The sequence below is a fragment of the Lynx rufus genome, unplaced genomic scaffold (genome assembly GCF_022079265.1).
Source record: "Lynx rufus isolate CCGP_SWC_20201006 ecotype Redwood Valley unplaced genomic scaffold, mLynRuf1.p SCAF_9, whole genome shotgun sequence".
NCBI classification, from domain to species: Eukaryota; Metazoa; Chordata; class Mammalia; order Carnivora; family Felidae; genus Lynx; species Lynx rufus.
In genome coordinates, this window is record NW_025814897.1 from 58658262 (window position 1) to 58680311 (window position 22050).

General features: G+C 57.1%; 1 protein-coding gene across 3 annotated transcripts in view; it reads right to left on the bottom strand.

Annotated features, from left to right (window-relative positions):
- The window catches only part of RELT (RELT TNF receptor), a 49172-nt gene that overhangs the window by 25616 nt on the left and 1506 nt on the right, over positions 1-22050 (bottom strand). Inside the window, exons 1-11 of one of the 3 annotated variants that reach the window (XM_047071196.1) lie at positions 13301-13889; positions 11266-11334; positions 10167-10241; positions 9906-10072; positions 9626-9705; positions 8728-8985; positions 7341-7421; positions 7038-7119; positions 6616-6873; positions 5977-6175; positions 592-5835 (exon numbers count right to left, since the gene is read on the bottom strand). In XM_047071196.1, coding sequence (XP_046927152.1) covers positions 5788-5835; positions 5977-6175; positions 6616-6873; positions 7038-7119; positions 7341-7421; positions 8728-8985; positions 9626-9705; positions 9906-10072; positions 10167-10241; positions 11266-11334; positions 13301-13402 — 1419 coding nt within the window. In that variant the 5' untranslated portion in view covers positions 13403-13889 and the 3' untranslated portion in view covers positions 592-5787. Of the gene's footprint in view, positions 1-591; positions 5836-5976; positions 6176-6615; positions 6874-7037; positions 7120-7340; positions 7422-8727; positions 8986-9625; positions 9706-9905; positions 10073-10166; positions 10242-11265; positions 11335-13300; positions 13890-22050 lie in introns of those variants that run through there. The other 2 variants (XR_006960606.1, XM_047071195.1) reach the window with 2 other exon arrangements.

Below are 22050 nucleotides of genomic sequence, written 5' to 3' on the forward strand. Positions count from 1 at the left end.
AAGTACCAGCCCATAGGAGTCAAATGGGTGAAATCCTCTTTGGGCCTGACCCCAGCAAGACCAGCATCTCAAGGCTCTAGCCTTCCTCCTCATGCCTGTGAGTCAGGAAAAGAGTGGGATTGCCCACAGACCACCTTCTCAAGTCAGCCAGATCGTGTGGATCTATGGTGGGACTCAAGCTCCTCCTTACCCCAAGGGGAGGTAAGGCCAGGCCTCTAGCAACTTGGAGTTGTCTATAATGACCTTTAAAGGCCCAAGGGTCTATCTCCTGACTAAAGGCATTGCATCCCTATATCATATCACGTGACAGAGAAACCTGTTCTCGTGGCATGTAACATCCCTGTGAGAGCATTGTATATGATTTTGTATTTTTTAATTCATTTTAATCTACAGGTTGGAATCTAATTTTTAAATTTTATTGGAACTCACATTTTAAAAAGAAAAGCATTTAAAATAATAATAATAAACCTTTGACCGGTGTCTTCCAAGTAGTTTGATCAAAGAACTTATCAGTGTTTTCAAAACACAGCCTGGAGTGTAAAGATTGGAAAGCCCCGTGGCCTCGCCTTGTGTGTATGAAGTGTAAATCTGGTTTTGTTTTGTTGTTTTGGATTCTTTTGGGTTTTTGTTTCATTTTGTTTTGAAGATCAGATAGTGATCACTCTGAAAGATTGAAGCCAAGAATTTGTAACTATGATATTTACTGTAAGCTGTAGAACATTCAATAACTATTAAAAGAAAAAAAAGTTTCCAAAAAAAAAAAAAAAGTCCGGGGTGACCAGACTGGTGGTTCTTGGGGCAGGGAGACACCACCTCTTAGGCCAGTGAGTCCCCTGGGTTGCTCCTGCAAGCTGATGCTAACCTTGTTTTCACCAGTCAGGTAATGACTATGCTGCATCTCCCCTCAGGCATAGCAGGGCTTCCTTGGGATTCAGTTGAGGGGTCTGGGAAGTGACCATCAGCACCTGGACTAATTGAGGTGTGTGATACACGGCCAGGAGGTCATAAATGATGAAGGCTGCCATCTTCCAAGGCTCACCGTGTGGCCAGCGCTGTGCTTTATGTTTGCTAGTTCTCAAAATCCTCACAGCAGGATGGGAGGCGAGCCCTATTTATTAACCCTGCCCTCAAGACAGGGCAGCCAAGGAGGGTAAGTACCTTGGCCAAGGTCACAGAGCTGTGAGATTCAGAGTCGGAGCTCACACCTGGCCAGGCCCCACATTCTCCTGCCCACCCCAGAGGAGGCAGTGTCTGTGTTTGCTTAAAGGGAGAGTTTGTCAGCTGGGAAACCAAGGGAAGAAGGAGCTTACAGGTTTGTAGTCACAGAAGGACAGTCGAGGGAGGTTATGTGGTCTCCACCCAAATGGTCAACTACTGTCCATTTTCCATCCTAAATCTCTGCCTCCTCCTCCCTCTGGGCAAAGCCACAGCCCTAGTCCAGGCCCAGGCTTCTTTCCCTGGTCATTGTAGCCACCATTGCCTCCCAGGGCCTGGCCCCCAAATCCTGATGCTCCTATAGCCTGTCAAGTATTTCAGCCTCCTCAACTAGAGAAAAAACTGAGGCCCCAAGAGGCTCACTGACCTGGCTCACACTAGAGCTGTAATTGGACTTCAGGATAGACTCCTAACTCTCCAGCCCTTGCTACCAACCCATGCCCTGTGCCTCTGCAGCATGCTCCCCAGTTTCCCTCCTGTCCTCACCTCACAGGAGACTCCTTCTCCCTCCCTTGCGGTGGAAAGCTCTTATCATGTGTGGGAGCTGAGGGCACCTCTGGCCACAGACTTTGTTGGGCTGTGTCACAGCAGTTTCGCCAGAGCAGGAAAGGGATTTTCCAGGGACTCAGCTCCAGGTCACAATGGCAGGGCTGAGGACCAGGAGCAGACAGGGAGGTGGAGATCTGGGCCCCATACTCACAATTCTGGTCCTTGGGGTGAGGGGTGGACTAAGGAAAGGTGAGACTCAGAACTTCCCTCAGCCCAGCGCCCCAGTCTGTCCTCTGGCTCCCAGGGCTGCCAAGATTCAGAGGGACAAGCCAGGAAAACTTTCAGATGAGGGTGGGGGCCCTGAAGGCCAAGGGCATTGGATATACCCGTACCTGATCCCTCAGCAATGCATCCCATCCTTTAAGGGACAGGTGAAGAAATTTAGGCCAGAGTCATACTTTGACCTTCCAGCAAGCAGAAAATGGGGTGCCGGGGTGGGGGTGGCAGGCAGTGCTGGAGAAGAGCTGTGCTTATTACCCCAGGGCCCAGCACCAAGGTGAGGGTTATCTCTTACCTGGCCTGGGAAGCCAGACCCAGCCTCAGTCTCCACAGCAAGAGGGCGTTTAGAGTCCCCAGTCCAGCCTCCCCCTGGAAAAGGAGGCTGGAGAGTAGGAGGGACCCAACTCCCACCCCATCTCTTGCTTTCTCATCATCTTAGTGTGTCATCCAAGTCCTGGGTGAAGTGGGGTTGGTTGGCTCAGGGGACAGCCAAGTTTGAGAAGCCAAACCTTGACATGCAGCTAAGAGTTGGCAAATAGGGACACCAAGAGGACCCTGGTAGTCCAAGGGAACATTTCCTTGGGAGCACGGATGATGTCCACTAGGCCCCTACAATGAACAACCTGTTTTAGACTTTGGCAACCCATGGTGCTCCAGAAAATTCCTCCTGATGTACAGCCTGTCTCTTTCCCTCCTCTCTCCTAGAACAGGGAAAGCTTTGTTTCCTAGGCCCTAGGAAGTCCCCTCCCTTTCCTACACACCTCAGAAGCCTCAGAAAGAGAAGCCTGTGCCCTGGAGAGGCAAGAAAGAGGCAGGGAGAGATCAAATCTCAAGGCATGTCTGCCCAGCTTCTCTGGGCAGGAGTTTTCTGTGCTGCTAACTGGGCCAAAGGTCCATGGCTTCTGCACAGGAGAAAGGCCTCTGCCCACAGACAAGATGGTGATCTCACTTTGCCATCCTGCTGTGGCCCCAGCCTTAGGGAGCCCTGGCCGGGTTGGGCAGGGGTCTGGGAGTAGGAGTAGTGGCACCTGTGGCCTCAGGGGAGCAGCAAGAGCAAACATGAGCTGGGCCTTCTGGAGTCCCATCCTGACCAGCCGCCTTTATCCAGCAGGTCTGGGGCTCCCACAGGCTGTCCCTTTCCACACCTCCCCAGACTCCACCAAACATCAGTATCTGCTTCTTCAGCCTCTCTTTGGGACTCTCCCATTAGCATTTAAACGAGTCCCCTTCTTCCACCTTTAAAAAATATACCAATACCCAGAGAGCCCAGAATTAAAAACCTTACCTCCCTGGGGCCTAAGTCCCCACCAGGTATCGCCTGTCACAATCTGGCTTCTGTGGGGAGCTCAATCCAATCAGACCTCGTCCTGTTCTCACCATGTCCACGAACCAAGGACTGCTGCAGTCCTGGCCTTGTGGACCATCCTGCCCCTCACTCCCTTTCCCTCACTTGCAGGACACTGCAGTCTCCTGGTCTCCTTCCCACCTCCTTGGCAGCGCCTCTGGGGCAGCCCAAGAGTCTGCCCTGAGCCCTCTCTCCTGGTCCAGTCCTGGTGCAAATGCCTACTTGAGTGCTTCTAAATATTCCTGTAGCCCAGGTCGGTCTCTCGACCACTTCCGGCCTTCACATTCCAGACACCCAGGGGGCTGTATCACAGTTGTCTCCTGGGCTGCTCCTCCGGTTTCCCCACTCAGCTGGCCCTAATCTGTTGACCCACATCTTGTTACCAAGTCCTAGCAGTTCCATCTTAGGACTCTTAGATCCTGCCCCCACATCCTGGCTTCCACCACCTCTTGCCTGGACAGCTGCAACAGTTTCCATGCAGAATTCCTGCTCCACCCTCCACGCTGTGACCAAGAGCAAGCTGACCAGCTCCCCTTCCTAAATGCCTTAGAGGTTCCTTGGCATCTCTGGCAGAAGACTGATGGCTTCCAAGAGCACGTGTAGCTGTCTTCTGCCCACACCCAATCCAGTCTCCACACCTGGCACCTTCAACTTCCAGCTTCTCCAGTTCCTCGTAGTTCCCCTGGGCCTTTGCACATGCTGTTCTCTCTCTGCAGACCACGTTTCCCTTTCCCACGTTCGCCAGCTCCCAACAGGTCAGTCTGACCCCATCCATCTCCCAGGCTCCACTTCCTCTAGAGCTGTGCTGTCCAAGATAGGAGCCACTAGCCGCATGTGGCTATTGAGCCCTTGAATATGCTAGTTCTTATTAAGATGTGCTTTAAGTGTAAAATACCAGATTTCAAAACAAAAAAATTAGTGGTTCATGCATAATTTTTATACTGACTTTATACTGAAATGAAAATAGTTATACTGGCTTAAATACATTATTGATACTAAGCTTATCTTTTTCTTCCTTTTAAAAATGCGGCTATTAGAAAATTTTAAATTACATATGTGGTACATACTATATATATCTATTGGACAGCACTACCTCTAGGGGCTTCAGTGAGAACCTGATGAAGTGAGGGGCCTCCTCCAGCCCCACTTCACCCGCTGTCCCCATGCCTACCTGCCACAGAGCCAACACTGCGAGGGGAGGGATGGCCTGTCCCACACACAGTACCTGACACACAGCTATTTGGTGAATGGCCAGATGACCTGGGAAGAGACACAGGGAAAGAAACTCCTCATGACACGACTTTCCCACCTTTTATTATCCAATAAATGGATGGGAATAGAGACAAAGACAGGACAACAGCAAAGTTTCAATAAATAAGAGAAACAGGGATGGCAGTGGGGCCCATGCCTGCACGACCCCACATAAATAACCAGGTTGCTGAGCCAGAGTGGACATAGGAACTGGGCTGGGCAGTCGCCCGCACTGCCCAGGCTGGGGGACAGACACCAACACCACAGGGACACACAAACCACTGAGGCCAGGGGCACCTTACCAGCCCCTCACCCACGTCTCTCCCCAAAAGCTCCTGAGATCTTGGGGTGGCTATGCAGGCTGGCACCTTGTACTACAGCCCTGCCCAGGTCAAGACTGTGGTACCAATTTCAATAAAAACAGCAGGGTGGGGAGCAGATACATGCATTAAGCCCCTTCTTATAGACAGAGCCAGGGATGGGCCGCCCCATGAGGGCCTGAAGGCAGAGGCCTTAGAAGCCGCAAAAATGGGGCCAGATAAAGCTACTAATGGGAGGGGTGGCAAGGAGTCAGGCTCTCCCCTCACATGACCCGGGCCAGAACCTGCCAAGTAACTGGAGAAGCCCTGAGCCCTGAGATGCCTTTCTTTTCCCACTTCATGGTCAGAAGAATTATAACCAGGTGATGGCCAGGGACTTGCCCATGGTTAGAGCCTGGGAACTCAAGTTTCCAGCCCATGGCTTTTTGGTGCTCCTTCCCTTTACAGGGCCCACTAGAAGAGGCGGGAGAGGTCCGTACTAGGGCCCCGTACAGAGGCAAGGGCAGCTAATTACCAAGGTGTGGGGCCAGGAGCGCCAGGCAGAGGGCCCCTCCCCACCAGGCCAAGGCCTTGCCACTTAGTGGTACAGAGGATCCTGCAGGGTCCCAGGATCTGGCCAGGCTAGGGCACAGGGCATCCTTCAGAGAAAAAACTGGGTGGCAGGGACAGGGGAGGGGCTCTCAACCTGCTCCTGCACTCAGCACCCGCCAGCTGGCCTGCCTCCTCACTGGGGCGGACGCTCCCACCTCCAGGCCTTGGCCTTTGCTGTTCTGTCTGCTGGGCCATTGCTTCTTGGTCCTCACACGCCCAGCTGCAGCTCTACCTCCTCCAGGAAGCCTTCGGAACCTCCCAGGGCAGGGCTGCCATGTTCTCAGATGAGATAGACCATCAGATGACCAGGTTGCTCTCATTTAGCCGGACCACATAGCGGTTCTCCTGGGAGACAAGGTGAGGGGTCAGAGTGGAGTCGGGGGCTTCTGTACTCCCTGCCCAGGGCCCCCTGGACCTCCACCCGCGCCCTATTTGCAGTCAGGGTCGGCCCAGGTGCCAACTGACACTTTCCCCTCTAGCCCTCACCTCAGCCTTGTTCTCTGCTGGGGGCTTCAGCCACTTAGTATGGCTTCCGCCACTTCCCAGCAGTGCCTGCTGCTCAGTGGGGAGGCCAGGTTGTGGGGAGCCAGGGAGAGCACCCCCTGAGGGCCCAGCCTCTGTGACAGTTTTCACTTCAGAGGCCGCTGAACTTGACCGTTGCTCAGGAATTCGGGCCACTCGGAACCTGTGGTGGTGGAGTGAGGAGTGGTGGTGTGATGATTCCATTAAAGACAGAACCACGGGTCTAGAAAGGGCAACACCCGCCAGGATCCCACACCAAGTTCATGGATCGGAGTCTGAGCCCTTCCTATGCCCTCCCACCCACAGATGAGCTCCCAACCACTCTCAACCCTAGGCTGTAGGTAAACAGTCCTTTGGCCTGAGGGGCCCAAGGTGTGTTGGAGGCCGGGACCCTGCTCTGGCGCCCAAGGGCTCGTGTGAGACACAGCATAGCTGGAAGACCTGACTTCTCTCTGACAACCCTCCTTCTGCCCAGAGAGGCATACTGAGGCCAGAGAGGGACCAGTCACCAAGCAGGATGTTTAGGGCTCAAATGGGGCCCTGTCTCTCCCACCCTGGCTGTAATGTCTCTCCCCGACCCTCCAGTATCTATGCCCACCTCACCTGCCCACAGACAAGATGGTGATCTCGCCCTGGCGTCCTGCCTTGGCCCCAGCCTTGGGAGCCCTGGCCGGGTTGGGCAGGAGTCTGGGAGTAGGAGTAGTGGCAGCTGCGGCCTCAGGGGACAGCAGCACCTCAGGCCACTTCTTCTGGCTGCAGCGGGAGCAGCAGGGGCCAGAGAGTGAAGCCAGGCCCTGCACGGTGTGGAGGTGATGACGATGTGGGCAGACGTGTGGCATGCTGGGGGGACCCGGCGGCAGCCTACAGCGGGCACAGGGGGAAGTGGTCACTAGGGCAGGCCAGCACCAGCGGGTCCCAGGAGGTAATAAAGGGGAATCGTGAACATGAAAGGGAACATACCCAAGTGGTGAATTCCCAAGGAGGCAGGCTGATTATCTGTGGGTTTGGATCGCCTGCCCACTCACCTGGGTACGGGCCTGTGGCTGGTCTGCACCAGCTGTTTGCTGTGATACTCCTTCAGCAGCTCCTCCAGGGCCGCGGCATTCTCTGTTGGGCAGCTGTGGTCAGAACCCAGCTCTGGGCCACAAAGGGGTGCTCCCCGTGCACCCACACCCCACCCCACCCCAGGCCTCGTGCCTTTTCCTCCACCCCTCAGCCACACTGATGAGAGAGGGCCAGGCTGGCCCCAGGTGTCTCAGTGGGAGGGGTGGAGCAGAGAGGAGACCATCCTCTCCCCAGCATGGGGATGGGGTCAGACCTCCCCTCACCTTTCTTCTCGGTGATCAGGCGTACTAGGACCCCAATGGTGTCCTCATTGGCGTCCTCAGCCCGGTAGGCGGGGTTGATCCCTGTGGAAGAAAAGCAACAGCCATGGTCCTGGGGAAGTGGAGGGTTGATTGGGGGGGGGGGGGGGCGGGCAGTGCTCCAGACTTGACTCCAGATTTAACAGCTATGCCAAGATGTGGCAGCAGAGGGCACCGCAGGCCTTCCTGTGAGTTGTGCTGCAAGCCTGGGTGTTGATGCAGTGGTGGCACTCCAGGCCTCAGCTTAGGCTCTGCAAGCTTATTATCACTGCTCCCTGCAATTGGAGGGTGAGGGGGGCCACCCCTTCTGGGGCCTATCATCTCCCCTGCACAGCCTCAGGTAGCTGTGGGCTGTCTCCCTGCCCAGAACCCTGGACAGTTCTCAGGCACACTCTGCCATTCCGGGCTTATCACACTTCCCCACACACCACCCTGTCCATATGTCTAACTGAGGGCCCTCAGGGCCCAAACCTCAAGAGTGTGAGAACAGGCCACGTAATCAATCCTGGGCCAGTGGCAAACAGCTCCTAGGACTTGCACCCAGGCAGCAGCCAGCAGCTGAAGGAGAACCTAGGCTAGGAGAAAACAAGTGCAGTCCCAGACAAAATGGCCTGAGCTGCCATCTTCCTGCCTGCCTAAAGCCCCTGTGCACTTCCTGTCCCTGCCAGCCTGCAGCGTCAGGAGCTGGGAAGGGCTCTGGCCGGTCCCGGGCAGCCTGTGGCACAGGAATGGGAAGCACCGGTTCGATCTTAACTTGGCCGCAAGGCTCTGTGGGCAGTGTGTGTGCATGGGGGTCCTGCCCTATTGGCCTTCAAGGGACGGTGCAGGGAAGAGAAAAGGGGCCCAGGACCTGGGGATGGGGGGAACACATCTCTCCCTCTGGTTCCAGGACTCCTAACTCAAACCATGGCCTGGAGCTGAAACCTGAGCCCCTCGTGGGGTCTGCCAAGGACAGCTGCCCTGCCAGCCACTCAGGTCAGAGGTCAACCTGAGAAGGCAGTCCGACCCTTGAACCATATACATACAACTGCAGTCCCCAAAGAGTTCAGATCCCTACAGCCGGACAGGGCCTCACCCAGGACCAGAATCCCACTGAAGCCACTTGCCCTCTACTCTGCCCCCGTCACCACCTCAGGCCACTTCACCTTTCCTTCCACTCTGTCACTTCGCGCGGTCTCCTCTGCAGCCGCACGCACACCTCCAGGAAGCCCTCCTGGTTAGCCCTCTGCAGGTCCCTCCCTGTCAGTCCCTCTAGGCCAACAGGTTCCCTTGCGCAGCCACCAGGCTGAGCTGGGCTGAGCTAGACCCTACCCTCTGGCCTCCCCACCCAAGACCCCAGGCTGAGCCTCACCGTTGCCTCCACCTCCAGGGCCGGGCCCAACCTCCTTGTGGGCCGTGCAGTGGTAGCCTTTCCGCTTGAGCAGGTTGCACACCAGGATGCCCAGCAGCCCCATGAGGCAGAAGACAGGCACGATGGCAATAACCGCATACTGGGCAGCTGTCTCCTCAGGGCCACCTGCCCGCGTGCCATTCCCAAGCTGCCGCGTATCCCCAGCGCTGCTGGCCCCTGCTGCCACCTCCACACCACGTCGGGCCCGTCGTCCCCGCTCTGAGCACCACAGAGGATGGAGGCATGGAGGAAAGATGGAGGCAGAGAGGCCCAGGGCCTGGGTTAAATGGGAGGGGGGTGGGGGCACGAATGTGTCCAGAGCCGCCTACTGCCCACTCTCCACCGTGCTGGGGAGGCAAAGGCCAACTCACCCCTACTTGTTCTTGGCCATCTTATCAGCCTGAGCAAGGCCTCCTCAGACCTCAGGACAGCCAGACCCTCAGCCCCCTGTCCACCCCTCATTCTAGGGTGAACACAGTACCTAAGCACATGCCTGGGCCCGTGGACACCGGATCCCACCCCCCACGACTGGCCGATGAATTAGTTTCCTCAGAAAGTGACCGACAACAGGCGAGAGGTGTGTGCGCATGTATGTGTGAGTGTGAGCTCACACGCATCTTCATGTGCCTGTCTTTGAGGGGAGGAGGACAGGGGACAGGCGGGGTGTTAGCTCCTCAGGGCCTCAAGCCATGGCTGCCACCTGCCGGATGGGTCCTGCCACTCAGAAACGAGGAGAGCAGACACTGCCAGCGGAACAATTGAACACGTGTTGCCGGACGCCCTCTGGCTGCGCACCCTTCCCTGGGCTCAGGCGAGCTCACTGGACCCCCACCAGTCCTGCCCCCCATCTGTCACTCACCGTAACAGCTGCGAGTACCCAGAGGTGTCCAGGAGCACGGCTGACAGGAGACAAGGGGGACCCCTGAAGCGGCAAACCACCTGCAAAGAGAGAAGACATCACTAAGGCCTAAAAACTATCCTTAAGAGAGGCTCCTGCCAGGCACACTCACTGGTCCTGACCCCTCCCATTTCACAGATGGGAAGACAGGCCTGCTCAGGGGGTGGGTGAGGCTGGGACCCTAGGACCCAAAGTCCTGGTCACCTAGCCATGAGCCCTCAAGTCCCACCCCATGGCTCACCCAGGCTGGCAGTCTCCACATAGGGTGTCTCGAGTCGCTGTGCCTGCCTGGGCCTCCAGCCTCCCTCGAGGGCTGCAGCGAGCGTGGGGCTGGCACGGGCCAGGGCCCCATGAAGCAGAGAAAGTGCCGGGGGGACAGGACCTGCATAATGTGCCCTGCCCCAGGTCCTGTGGGAGGGAAAGGATGAGAACAAAGCCGGGAGCCAGGTCTGGGGAACCCGCCCCTGGCCCTCAACAGTCTTCCCAGGACAGGGCAGCTCACCAGGCTGGGCTCCTCCCCAGGTGGGCACCGCCAAAGGGTCCTTGATGTTGGAGTGGCCAGAGGCCAGCGCAGCAGCTGGAAGAACAGCAGGCAGGACACACTGAGAGAGCAGAAAGTGCTGGGATATGGCATCTCTGGGCCATCTATCCACCACCCACTTCCTAATGTCTCAGGAGTGGGGACCACTGACCACACAGGGCCAGCCCCCAGGTTTCAGGGACCTTCTCTAACCTCAATCCCTCATGTTCTGAGTAAAACCTGCCTGTCCCATACCTGCTGCATCACCACTGCCTAGGTAGAAAGAAAACCACATCGGCTTCTGGAAAGTGCTGGAAAACCCCAGACGGAGCCAGATCAGGATCTCAAGCCCTTGGGTCCCTGAGTCACATCCATTCCAGCTAATCAGGATGATAAAGAGGAAATGCTTCCGAATTCCTCTCTCAAGTTCTGTCTCCCTTCCTGTGGCTGTGGCCCCGCCACCACGGCTGGGCCTGCTGTTAACCAGGCCCTGTTCATCATCCCTGGGGCCAAGTCTGCAGCCAGTGCTTCCTGTTCTGGGCCCTCAGCAGAGTGTTTGGGACAACTTCCTCCATGACCTCTCCACACAAGGCCGGCCAGCTCACACTCCTGCACCCACACGGGGCGGGATACACCTCAAGGAAGGGATCTCAACTGGCCTCCCCCAGCACATTCCACTGACAGCTCCCTCTGCAACTCCAGGAATCAACTATCTGCCCTGAATCCCTCCTGCTGTGGGCAGATTCCCCCCACCCCCAAACCTGTCCTCCAATTTGGCCCAACTTGGGGTAACAAGCACAGAATAGAGCCAGCTGCCCTGGAGGGCAGAAGGAATGTCACACAGGAGGCTCTGGGACTCTCCCCAGGCCCCAGCCCTGGCTCCCAACATCTGCCAAGCCCTAGGAGGACTCCTGCACCAAGAGCCACACAGGCCAGGAGGTGTTTCCTAGGGTTGGACTGCCTCAATTTGCAAAGGAAGAGGTGTGTAACCAACCCTAGCATGGCAGCCGGCGTGGGGTTCCTGAACTCAGAAGGGCTGGGGTGCAGGGTTCAGTACTCCCAGGTCCCATCCCCAACTCACCACAAAAAGGCAGGACAGGGGCCAGTGTGGCAGGCTCAGCTTCATCCTCGGGCCCCAGGAGTCACCAGCCTACAACACACATGGAGGGAAGGCTCAGCAGGAGATGGGAAAAGGCAGGCAGCTGCTGTCCTCCCAGCACTGTTTCCAGGACAAGACTGGATGGGAATTTGCAAGGTATTGCTGGGCAGACAACACTGGGGTGGTTTGGCCTACACTCACCGCACCTCTCCCTCCCCCCACAAACCTGGGTAGAGATGGGGGTGCCCTGTGTGGGGCTGGCCTCCCAGGGCAGCAAAGGAGGGGGACAGAGGGCTCTGCCAGGCTTGGGGGACTTCCCAGAGGAGGAAGGGCTTCCTTTCCCTTCCATAAATAGCCATGTGCATGGGGACATGGGCAGGGGGGCCCTGGGAGGAAGGAAGTGTGCAGCAGCAGTCCTGGGGGTGGGGGCTGAGAGGGCCTGCAATCCCCCCATGCCCAGACTCTGCACCTCATTTCCAGCTCCCAGGCTCCTGCCACTTGGACCTCCTGTGGGCCCAGCCCCTTGGCTTCTCTGCCTTCACTCTTGCTGTTTCTGCTCCAAGGAAGGTACTTTCCCTCAGCCATCAAAGCCAAATACGAAGGCAGCTCTGTCCAGAAGCTTCTCGAGATTTCATTTTCCCCCCACAGCCGGGATCAAAGCGCCTGCATGTCTCCCTACTCACTGCCCCCCATCACAGTCCCAGTCCCACCACAAGTCAAGTCCCACTCCCCAGTGGGCAGTCTTCTCCACCGAAGGATGTGGAAGGACATGTCCAACACGGGGAGGGGTCTGACTGCATCTCTGGGTCAAGAACAGACCGCCTGCTGCCATAGCAACCAGTGTTCAGCCTTCTGTCCTCTCTCTCAGGCACCTACCACTGTGTGTTGGGCATTGCCCTCGGCGCAGGAAACAGAAGAAGACAGACACTGTCCCCATCCTCAGAGAGTTCACATCCCTGTTGACCATACCAATGGTCTACAGATGAACAGGGAAATGCCCCCCTGCCAGACAGCGGGAAGTGCCAACAAACCATGAGGCAGGGTGAGGGCGCCGCGTGGGATGGCCGCTGGCCTGAGGCTGAGCACCCAGGCTCCAAGCATGGGGTCCTCTGGAGAAAAGCCTCCAGCCAGTGGGCAGGTTGGAAGAGCAGGAAGGAGGATTCAGTTTAGACAAATGGAACTGTGGCAAAACAAGAGAGTTCCATCACTTTTTTCCAGGAGACCTGGCTTCCGGCTCAGGAGGGTGAAGGAAGCTGGATTTGTCAGGCCTCAGCCACAAGCCATATAGCTTCTGACCCCCAAGGGGCAGCCAAGCCACTGGCCCAGGGCCCCCAGCAGATTGAGGGGACCCTACCCAGAGCCCTGTGCTGCCCGATACCAAGTCTGGTGGGAGAAGCGATGCCTGCCGTAAACCCCAGGTCATATGAGAGCCCCTCGGGGGCACAGGTGGCCCGGCCTTCCCACGTGGAAAAGGAGCCAGAGGAAACTGATCCCCCTACACAGACCTCGGTGGCAGCAGCCAGGGGTTCGAATTACATCACAAGGGATGGGGAGGGGCGGCAGGCACAACATCCTCGGGACTCTCCAAGTCACTCTTGGCCCAAGGCCAGCTAAGGGGAAAACCTAGGACAGGAGAAGGTCGGGCCACAGCATAAAGGCCACACCCTGGTTGTCTGTACCCAACAGGTAGCATACTCAGACCCATTCCCCCACTTGTCCCCTCCTCTAATTTGGTCACAAGTCTTCCTTTCCAGTTTCTGGCCCAAAGTGTCCCTTCCCCTGCCCAGGCCAAGCTCCCACTCAAGCCCCGCCCCCTCATGAAGATCCTTCTTCATAGGATCTAACCCACGGACTTGACCACAAGCCCCAAGGCCTCAGGCTGACCCCACAGGGGCTGGACCAGAGGTGAAAAGAGACACAACAGCCACAGAAGAGAGGACCCCAGTCCCACTCCTGGCCCTGACTGGCACCTGCTGGGTAACCTGAGCCCACAGTGAGGGGCTGTACAGCTGCTCACCTCCAGGCCGATAGGGAACCGTGATCTTGAGACTTCCAGGAGGAAAGTCTTCCAGGGGTCCAAAGACCCAAACTCAAAGCCAGCAAGGGCCCACTCAGGCATATTCACAGACACTCGCCGCCTAGCGCCCTGACGCCTTCTAATTACGTGCCTTCTAATTACCCCAAACTGGTACTTACTCCAGTCTGGCCACCGGAGTCTGCTTACAGTTGCACTCCCAGCCCCCTCACTCAGCTAGATTGAGCCCCCGATGAACCTGTCCGGTCAGGCGGCCCATGGTAGGCCACCCAGAACCCCCTCCGTGTACACACAGGGCAGCACCTGCCGCTCTGACCTGCCCCTCGGCACCCCCTGTCCCACCAGGACTCCAGCATCTCTAAGCCTAGAGTCCTGAAATCTTGACTGAAAAGCAAGTTCAGATCAAAGCCCCTCGGCTGGCTGAGTGTCCGTGAAGGCTCCATCCCCACCTCTCTGCCTAGTCCTAAGGCCAGGAAGTCAGTGACCTTCCAAGGCCTCCAGAGAGCCTCCTGGAAGAAGGCTGTCAAGGTAGCTGAGCAGACCCAGGCCCACAGCAGGGAGCCTCCTCTCAGGGCCCAGTGCTCCAGAGGAGAAACACCCAACAGGGCCCCAGGGGCAGAGGAGGAAGTAAGCCTAGAGGCCACTCCTCCCAGAAGTCTAACCTGGGCCTGTCCCCATTGCCACCAACTCCCTGTGGGACCGGAGCCCCTGCTACACCTTGCTGGGTCTCAGTATCTTCATCTGCAAGATGGGGATATTTGTCTCCCAGGGCAAGACCATGATTAGGTTTAAATGAGGTAACAAGCCTAAGGAAGGTCTTGTGATTTCCTCCCCATCACCCCCTTCTTTCCCTCTGCACCTTGGCTCAGGTTTGTAATTAAGTATTTGTTTGCTTACTTGTTCAGCGCTGCTCCCCCTACCCCACCCCGACAGCAGCAAGGGCAGGGATGTCTGTCTCATTCACCACAAAGCCCTCCCCCAGCAGTGTCTGGAGCGGGAGGCCTCCACAAAACAGGTTGAGGGGGAGCAAGCTTCCTAACATGCAACCCACCCCCATCTCCAAAAATGCCCAAACAATTAGAACCAGAAATTCCCTGGAAGAAAACCAACTAACCAGGGCAGCGGAGCCCCAGGGACATGCAGCCCTGGAGGCCTCAGAGAAAGAGGAAGCTGTGACACCACCCAGGTCTCCACAGCTTCCCCTTTCCCAGAACTGAAGCTTTGTAGGGTCATGAGGCCCCAGCCTGGGGCCCTCCTCTGCTCTTACTCACTCTCCAACCTCAACCTGGCCTCCTACTGAAGCTCCACTGAATCTCCAAGGGCCCTTGCCCTTGGCCTCCAGTTCAGCCCCACCTGCAGCCTAGGCATCCTTACACTGGGATCTGGCCCCTGCCCCTTCCCCCAGCCATTCTGAGCTTCTTTCACTCCCCTACACTTGCCTCTCCTACCCAGAAACCCTTCCCATCACCTGGCCAATACCTACTCTTCCTTCAGAGCTCAGCTCAAGGCCCCTCACCTCCTCCTGGAAGCCCCCCACCGCTACCTTCCCTTACACAGTCATCATCCACATGTAACCTACCCGGCCCCTTCCCCACAACCTGTGTGCCCAGTGCGCAGCACAGGGCCAGGGCCCTGGTAAGTGGGTAGATATAGGCTGAACTGGGGATGGGATGGGTTTGAAGGAGGGGGCAGGGATCAGGAGAGCACCTAGGTTCTGTCAAGGCTGGGTGGGCCAGAGACCAGGATCTCCGTTAAGGAGCCCAGAGTCTGGGTTAGGCAGGAGGGGAGGGGGGGAGAGTTGAAACTGGATCTGAACCCCTGGGCTAACTTGGGGAAAATCAGTCTGCCTTGCTCTGCTCCTCAACTGGCTCTGTGGCTGTGGACACCCCTGCTCCCGTCAAGACAGAGGGCTGCTGTGAGGCTAAGAGAATTCACCTTAAATATGCAGCACAGGGGCGCCTGGGTGGCGCAGTCGGTTAAGCGTCCGACTTCAGCCAGGTCACGATCTCACGGTCCGTGAGTTCGAGCCCCGCGTCAGGCTCTGGGCTGATGGCTCAGAGCCTGGAGCCTGTTTCCGATTCTGTGTCTCCCTCTCTCTCTGCCCCTCCCCCGTTCATGCTCTGTCTCTCTCTGTCCCAAAAAAAATAAATAAACGTTGAAAAAAAAATTTTTTTAAATATGCAGCACAAGGCCTGGCACACAGAATGAGCCCTCAGTAAGCATTCGCCATGCCTCCGTTTCCCCATGTATAAATTATGGAGCAGGGAATGACACACACTTGACAAGCAGGTGTGAGGTACAAAAGAGATTCTTCTCTATTTATGCTTGGCCCAGAGCCTGTACACAGGAGGTGCTGAAGTAGCCATGATGAGGCTCTAGGAGGTAGGGGGGTATAAGAAGGGAGAGAGGTCTGGAAAGATAGGTGGGCAGAGCCCAGGTCACACCAAGACTTGGATGCAAACTGAGAAGCCTGCACTGCCTTAAGGGCCTGTGGGAGACTTGAAGGGTTAGTGGGCGGAGGAGAGGTATGGAACAATTTGCCTCTCAGAGGGCTTCCTGGGCTGCCTGCCAAGAAGGCTGGACTGGGGAGACAGAGGTGAGAGGCAGGTCCCCACCTGGAGCAGAGGGTGGGAGGCAGGTACTTGTGTTTCCCAGCGGTGGCTCTAGGGCCTATGGACCTCCCTGCAGCCTTCAGAGGCTAGAGCTGCCGGGAAACACAGCTGGGCACAGGCCTTCCTTGACCACTCGAGGCGGCAAGACAAAGGCCGCCCATCAATAGTTAGAAATCCAGGTTAGTGAGGAACCCAGTGGTTCCCTGGCAACTGGGGCTGAAGTAGGGCAGTGTCCACAGTGGGTGGCGGTGAGGGCAGCTAGGCATGCCTCCTTTCCACCCTCCACCCTCACGGGGAAGCCAACTGGCCCTCATTCCCTCGGGCCAGGCCCTCAGTTGCCCCTACTCCTTAGGAGTATCCCTGTTTCACACCTGGGTAAACTGAGGCCACGGGAGATCACTTGAATGGGTCACACAGCCAGTGTGTGGTGATGCAGGCGCCCAGGTCTGTCTGATTCTGCCTCCTACCTCACTCCTGACCCCTCTTAATCCTAGAGCCTAGCTTAGGGTCCAGCATATAGCAGATAGTCTCTGAGTGTTTACCAACCAGATGGCAGAGGCTAGGGAGGTAGTGGCATACAGAAGGGGCTCACTGAGAGGCTATTACAAAGCACCCAAGCAGGCCCCAGGGAAGGAGGTACTGCCCCCATTCCTGGGGGTCTCTGGGGTTTGCCTCCACCCACACTAACTTGCATATTGCCCTGTGTACCAGCTCCTGTGGGAAAAGGCAGTGGCACCTTTGAGAAGCAGGAAGCCCAGGGAAGGCTGGGAATTCCCAGGGGGTTGAAGAGCAAGTCCCAGGGTGGAGCCCAGCTCCTCAGGCTGCTGACAGGCTGGGGGCCTAGAGTTGTGCAGAGGCTATGTCAGGGCCACTCAGTGGGAAGGGCACCCCCGTTCCCAGCCCAGCCTTGGGCAGCCTTGGTCTCCCAGGCACAACCCTTGGGTAAGGACTCCATGCGTGTGAACCCCAAATCCCACACCAGGGCACACCAGACAGCAGCTGCTCCCCGGCCCACCCCGGGGGCTGGGCATGGTCTGCGCCTCAGACCTCCAGGCTGCCCCCGGGCCTGCACTTCAGAGGCTCGGGGAAGTGATGGGGGCAGGTGGGGCTGAGGGAGCTAATTGGCCCTTGAGGCTAAGAAAAGGGCTGAGGTGGCCAGACTGGGCCAGCCCCGCTCCTCCCAGTCTGGTGCAGTTCAGCTGCAAACCTGATCCCTTACCTGAGCTGAGTCTGGGGCTAGGGGAGGGGGGCACTAAACCAGACAGTCATCTCTGGGGCAGAGCTGGGCCTCCCCAAACCCCCTAAGCACTTACTGTGCGCCTCAATCCCATCCCAGGCCTCAAAGATGGGGTCCCAGGCTTCACAGATGAGAAAACTGAGGCTCAGAGAGACTAAGGAGTACCCTGTAACAAGTCGGTCTCAAAGGAGACAGGGTTAACCCACCCAGTGGTGAGGACAGGCAGCCCTTGTCCTTGCCCCCCAGGCCTGGCATTTCTGCTCCTACAGGCCCTCTCCAGCCTGACACCCAACCACTTAGCACCCTGGGCTTCCTGCAGGGAGCCCGAGCCAGCCCTGGGCCGTCTCCCTGGCCCCAAGGCAGGATGGCAATGGTCCACTCACTCATGCTACTGCTACTTCCTCCTCTAAGAAGCCACCTTTGCCGCCAACCCCAGCTGCACACTCGGTACCAATCACGGTACCGTGCTCAATCACAGTCTGCTCAGCACAGGCCCCCCGTCACCCTGACCTGGGCAAGGCTTCACAAGAGACTGAGGGCAGACCACACGCCCAGTCTGCCCTGTCCTCAGACTCCTCTAGACCTAAGGTGCGGGGGAAAAGAACCCTCTCCCCAGCAATTCTAGGTCAGGCCCCAACCCATGGAGACTGAGGACTGGGGTCAGCACAAGGCAGGAGGTTGGGTTCCAGAACAGTTACTCCTGGTTCAAGCTGTTTGTCACTTAGTGACTCTGTGACCTTGGGCAAAATACTTACCCTCCCTGAGCTTTCGGGGTCTCCTCTGCAAACAAGGGCTCTGGTCCCTGTCTCTGGGGATGCTGCAGGGCTAAGTGGAGCCACTGTAAACAGGGCTGACCAGGGCCTGGCCTGACCAAACCTCTCCTGAGGATCAGTTCTCACCACAACCCACAAGGGCCAGAGGAGGAGCCAGGCTCAGAATTAAGCAGCATCCAGCCAAGGTCATCCAGTGGCTTTGGAGCAAGCAAGGGTGCTTTGGGGAACCAAGCATCAGTCCCAGCAGCATGGACAAAGGAGCCTTGGCCTCCCAGGGAAGCCCGTGGGTGCCAGGCCTGTATCTACCTGCTCCCATGCCAGCTAAAGCCACAATCAGGAAGGTGGAAGGGTGCTGAGCAGTCAGGACCCAGCCCCACAACCCCAAGCTTCAGTTTCTTCCTCTGTAATTTGGGATAGTTGTGTTTCTTCAGCTGACCTCTTGGTGTGGCTGGAGGATCCAGAGTTCACAGGAGAACAGTGGCTCTTCTTACAATCAGGCTTCAGCCTACGTGCCACCTCCTGCAGGAAGCCTTCCCAGCCTCCCTGTCTGGGTGGACCCTCCCCTCTCCTGACCCCTTCAGCCACCTGTGATCTCCCTGGAGGGAAGGAGGGAGGGAGGGAAGGCAGGCAGGCAAGCAGGCAGGCTGGTGGGCACATAGGGGCACCAGGCCACTCCCTGAGCTCATTGCTCCTTCTCACGGTGACTACAATATGCAGATCCAAGTTTAGATCCCTCCTTCCTTCTCTCCACCCACACACTCAGACCCCGCTTCTAACTGGCTGCAGAGGCCCCTCCATCCCTCTCTCTGTGCCAAGTAGCCAGGGCACACACTCACAGCCACATGGGCAGTTTATTTATAGAGCTCTCATCTTTCCCAGGATGGCTTTCCAGGCAAACAGACCTGGGTTAAGATCCCAGTTACACTAGGGTCTTGCAAGTCCCTTCCCCTCTCGGGGCCCTCTTTTCCCTACCTATACCTAGAAGGGACTGCTGACCCTCAGGGCATAAAGCTAAAGATGTGAGAGCCTTGGGGTCCTAATCCCAGGGCTGAGCACACAGTAGGGATGCAGCCCTGGGTCCCTCCTGTCCTCCTTGCAACCCCAGCCCCAGCCAGTGGCACTAGGGCCAGGCCCAGGCACCCAGGGCCTCCGCAAAGAATGGGTACTGAGCTCTGCCAGAGACCTGGTCCCAGCAACACTCAATCCTGAGTGGGGTGGGGCCAGATGGGCCCCGCTGGCTGACCTCAGGCAAAACCCTGCCCTCTCTGGTGCACCCCTCCCACCCACCCAGCAGAAGGGCCAGCCCCATAACAAAGGGGGTCTGGCCTTATCCAGCCAGGCCAGGTGCTGAACAGCCCCACTACTTCCTCCTCCCAATGCAAGTAGCCAGCATGATCTCTCTGTGGAAACGGATGCCAGACAAACCTTGCCTCCACTTGGGAGACAGGGCTGGGTAAGAGCTTGGGCACCAGACTCCAGCACCACGGTTGTGTGACTCAAACTAGCACTGGTCCCTTCTGCCCTTTGAGTTTCAGCTCCCCAGTAAGCAGCCTGGGAAGGAATAAGATCCTCTGTCAGTACGGTTGAGACCTGAGCCCAGGGACTGGCAAACAGCAGGGAATGTGCTGGCCCTGAATGAGAGCCTTGTCTGAGGAGGGCCCAGACGCCAGATGTTCCCCTTCAAAAAGGATGGTCATGGGTCTTCACCTCTAAGCCCCCCAGCACACAATAGGCCCTCAGCCTACAGTGGCTGTCGTTCCTCAGGAAGAGGCCTGGCCGGCACCAATATGGCAAGACAGGGCAGGCTGCTGACCAGGCCTGCCCTTCCCAGCCGGGTATGTAGTGCCCATTCCCAAAGGTGAGGGGATGGGAGGGGGGGACACCTGACAGGTGGACCACAACAATGAAGAGGGGCTAACATTGGGCTGGGAGGGCTTCCTGGGTGAGGGGAAGCTGTACCCTGAATGGCCAGGAGGGTTCCAGAAAGGGGAGACAGCAAGAGCAAAGGCAGACTCGAACCAAGGCACACGGCAGGGAGAGATGAAGGTGAAGACGTAAAGTTCAGAAGGTCTTCGAAGGAAAAGTGCTGATGCTCAGATAAGGAGTCTGGACTATGTTATGCAGGCAAAAAAAAGTAAGTTGCCTTAGGGAGGATGTTCTGACAGTGCGTGGAAGAACTGGAAATGGAGGCAGAGAGGCCAGTACGGGAGTCTGGGGCAGGACAGCAAGGCCAGGGTGGAACAACAGAGGGAGGCCTGATTTTGTGAAGGTGTGTCTGGAGCCTGCTTCCAGTCTTGGGCCACGTCCAGTCTGCCGGGGAACATGTGGCAGGACAGAAGGAAGAAAGGTACCCTGTTTGGAGGGTGAGAGCCAGAATACCAGGTTTCTGGACGCCTTGGGTAAGTCCCAGCACTTCTCAAACCTCAGTCTCTCCCTCTGTAAAATGAGGCTGACTCTATGAGCAGGTGTGGAGTGATGACTGCCCCTCAACATCTCCCCTCCTTGGCCAAACACAGGTACCTCCCTCCAGCAACTATCACATCAGTCCCAACTAGGACCATATGTGGAAACCCACCCTGGCCCCACTGTCATTCTGGGAGGTCCAAGTTCCCAGAAAGCTTTAGCCTGGGCAGGGCACAGGGTAGGACTGGGAGGGCCTCCACCAGGGCTAGGATGAGAAGAGGAGGCTATCCCTTCCCCTCTTCCTCCCTCCCGCCCTGGGCCCAGAGCTATTTCCCTGTTTGCTGGGGATAGAAATAACTCAGGCTCAGCCCCAGGAGACCAAGACAGCTATTCTGATCAGCCCCAAGAAGCACAGCCCCAGTCATTCCAGGAAGGACCAAAAGACACCCTGACCCCCCAGCAACAGCCCTCGGCCCAGTGGCAGCAGTGGTCAGAACTTGCGGGGCCTCTGGGAAGAATGGGGAGACTGAAGGACCGAGAGGGTGGGGCAACCCCAGGTCACCCCCAGCCTGCCCCCACACCACAGCTTGTGGGTAGATTTGGGGAAATACGCCCAGAGCAACTCTAAATAGTGAAACAGAGCCTCTCCGGTATGGTGAAGGTCAGCTGGGACTCTCAGTTATCCTTGCCACCCCTGGAGCCTGGGCTGTGCTGCTGACTCCTGACACTTTTTGTAGCTGTGTGGATGCTCCCAAAGCCAGTTGCAGACTCTAAAAGGCAAGAGACAGGCCTCTCTGGTGACCTCCCGCTAGGGGTGAGAGCTGGGGGAAGGGAAGAGGAGGAACAGGAAGACCACATAACTTACCCACCCACACAGACACGTGTACAAATACACACTACACTCAGAACTCATAAAGGCACACTCTGGCAAGGCCATGCTTGCCAGTCCGGGTTTGAGAGAGGAAAGCCTACATAAGCCATGAACAGATATTCGAAAGATAGGTGGCCCTCTCCAAGCATCTCACAGGGTTTCAGAGGCAGAAGACCTGAATTCCTGTCCTGGCAGTGTCCGGACTCAGCATGACCTTGGCCAAGTCACTTTGCTTCTCTGAGCCTCAGTTTCCTTCTCTGAAAAATAGTCCTATCTCAGAACCACTGCGAGGATTCAACAAGAGTACACCACAAAGTGTTCAGCATAGCACCTGGTACTGTCCCCCTGCCCTCAGCCCCAACACAGAATGCGATCAACATTTTCAAAGCAGGACAGAACTTCCAGATCCTTTAGCAGATACCTCCTCACCCCTCCTGGTCTAGAGAGCCCAATTTCCATTCTGCCCTGCATGGATCCAACAGACCCTCTTGTGGGGGTGGGGGCCTCAGAGGGTAGCCCAGATGGTGCTTCAGCTCTCCAGATCAGAGACCACTCGTGGGGAACAACTCCATGCCCCCTCTCCCCCAACAAAGGGAAATGAAGGAGACCGGGGCCACAGAGGTCAATGTCTATGGATCAGAATTCTGGGCTTTGTCAGAGAAGCTGTACTTCCATCCCTGTCGCCAGCAGCCCCTGGGCCATTGTGTGCCCAGCAGCCAACCTGCCCCCACCCCCCACTGCAGTCTTTCTGCCTGGAGGGAGGGAGGGGAGAACATAGGCGGTTGACCCAAAAACAATAGAGGATCCCAAAGTGATGATTCACAGTCCATTCACAG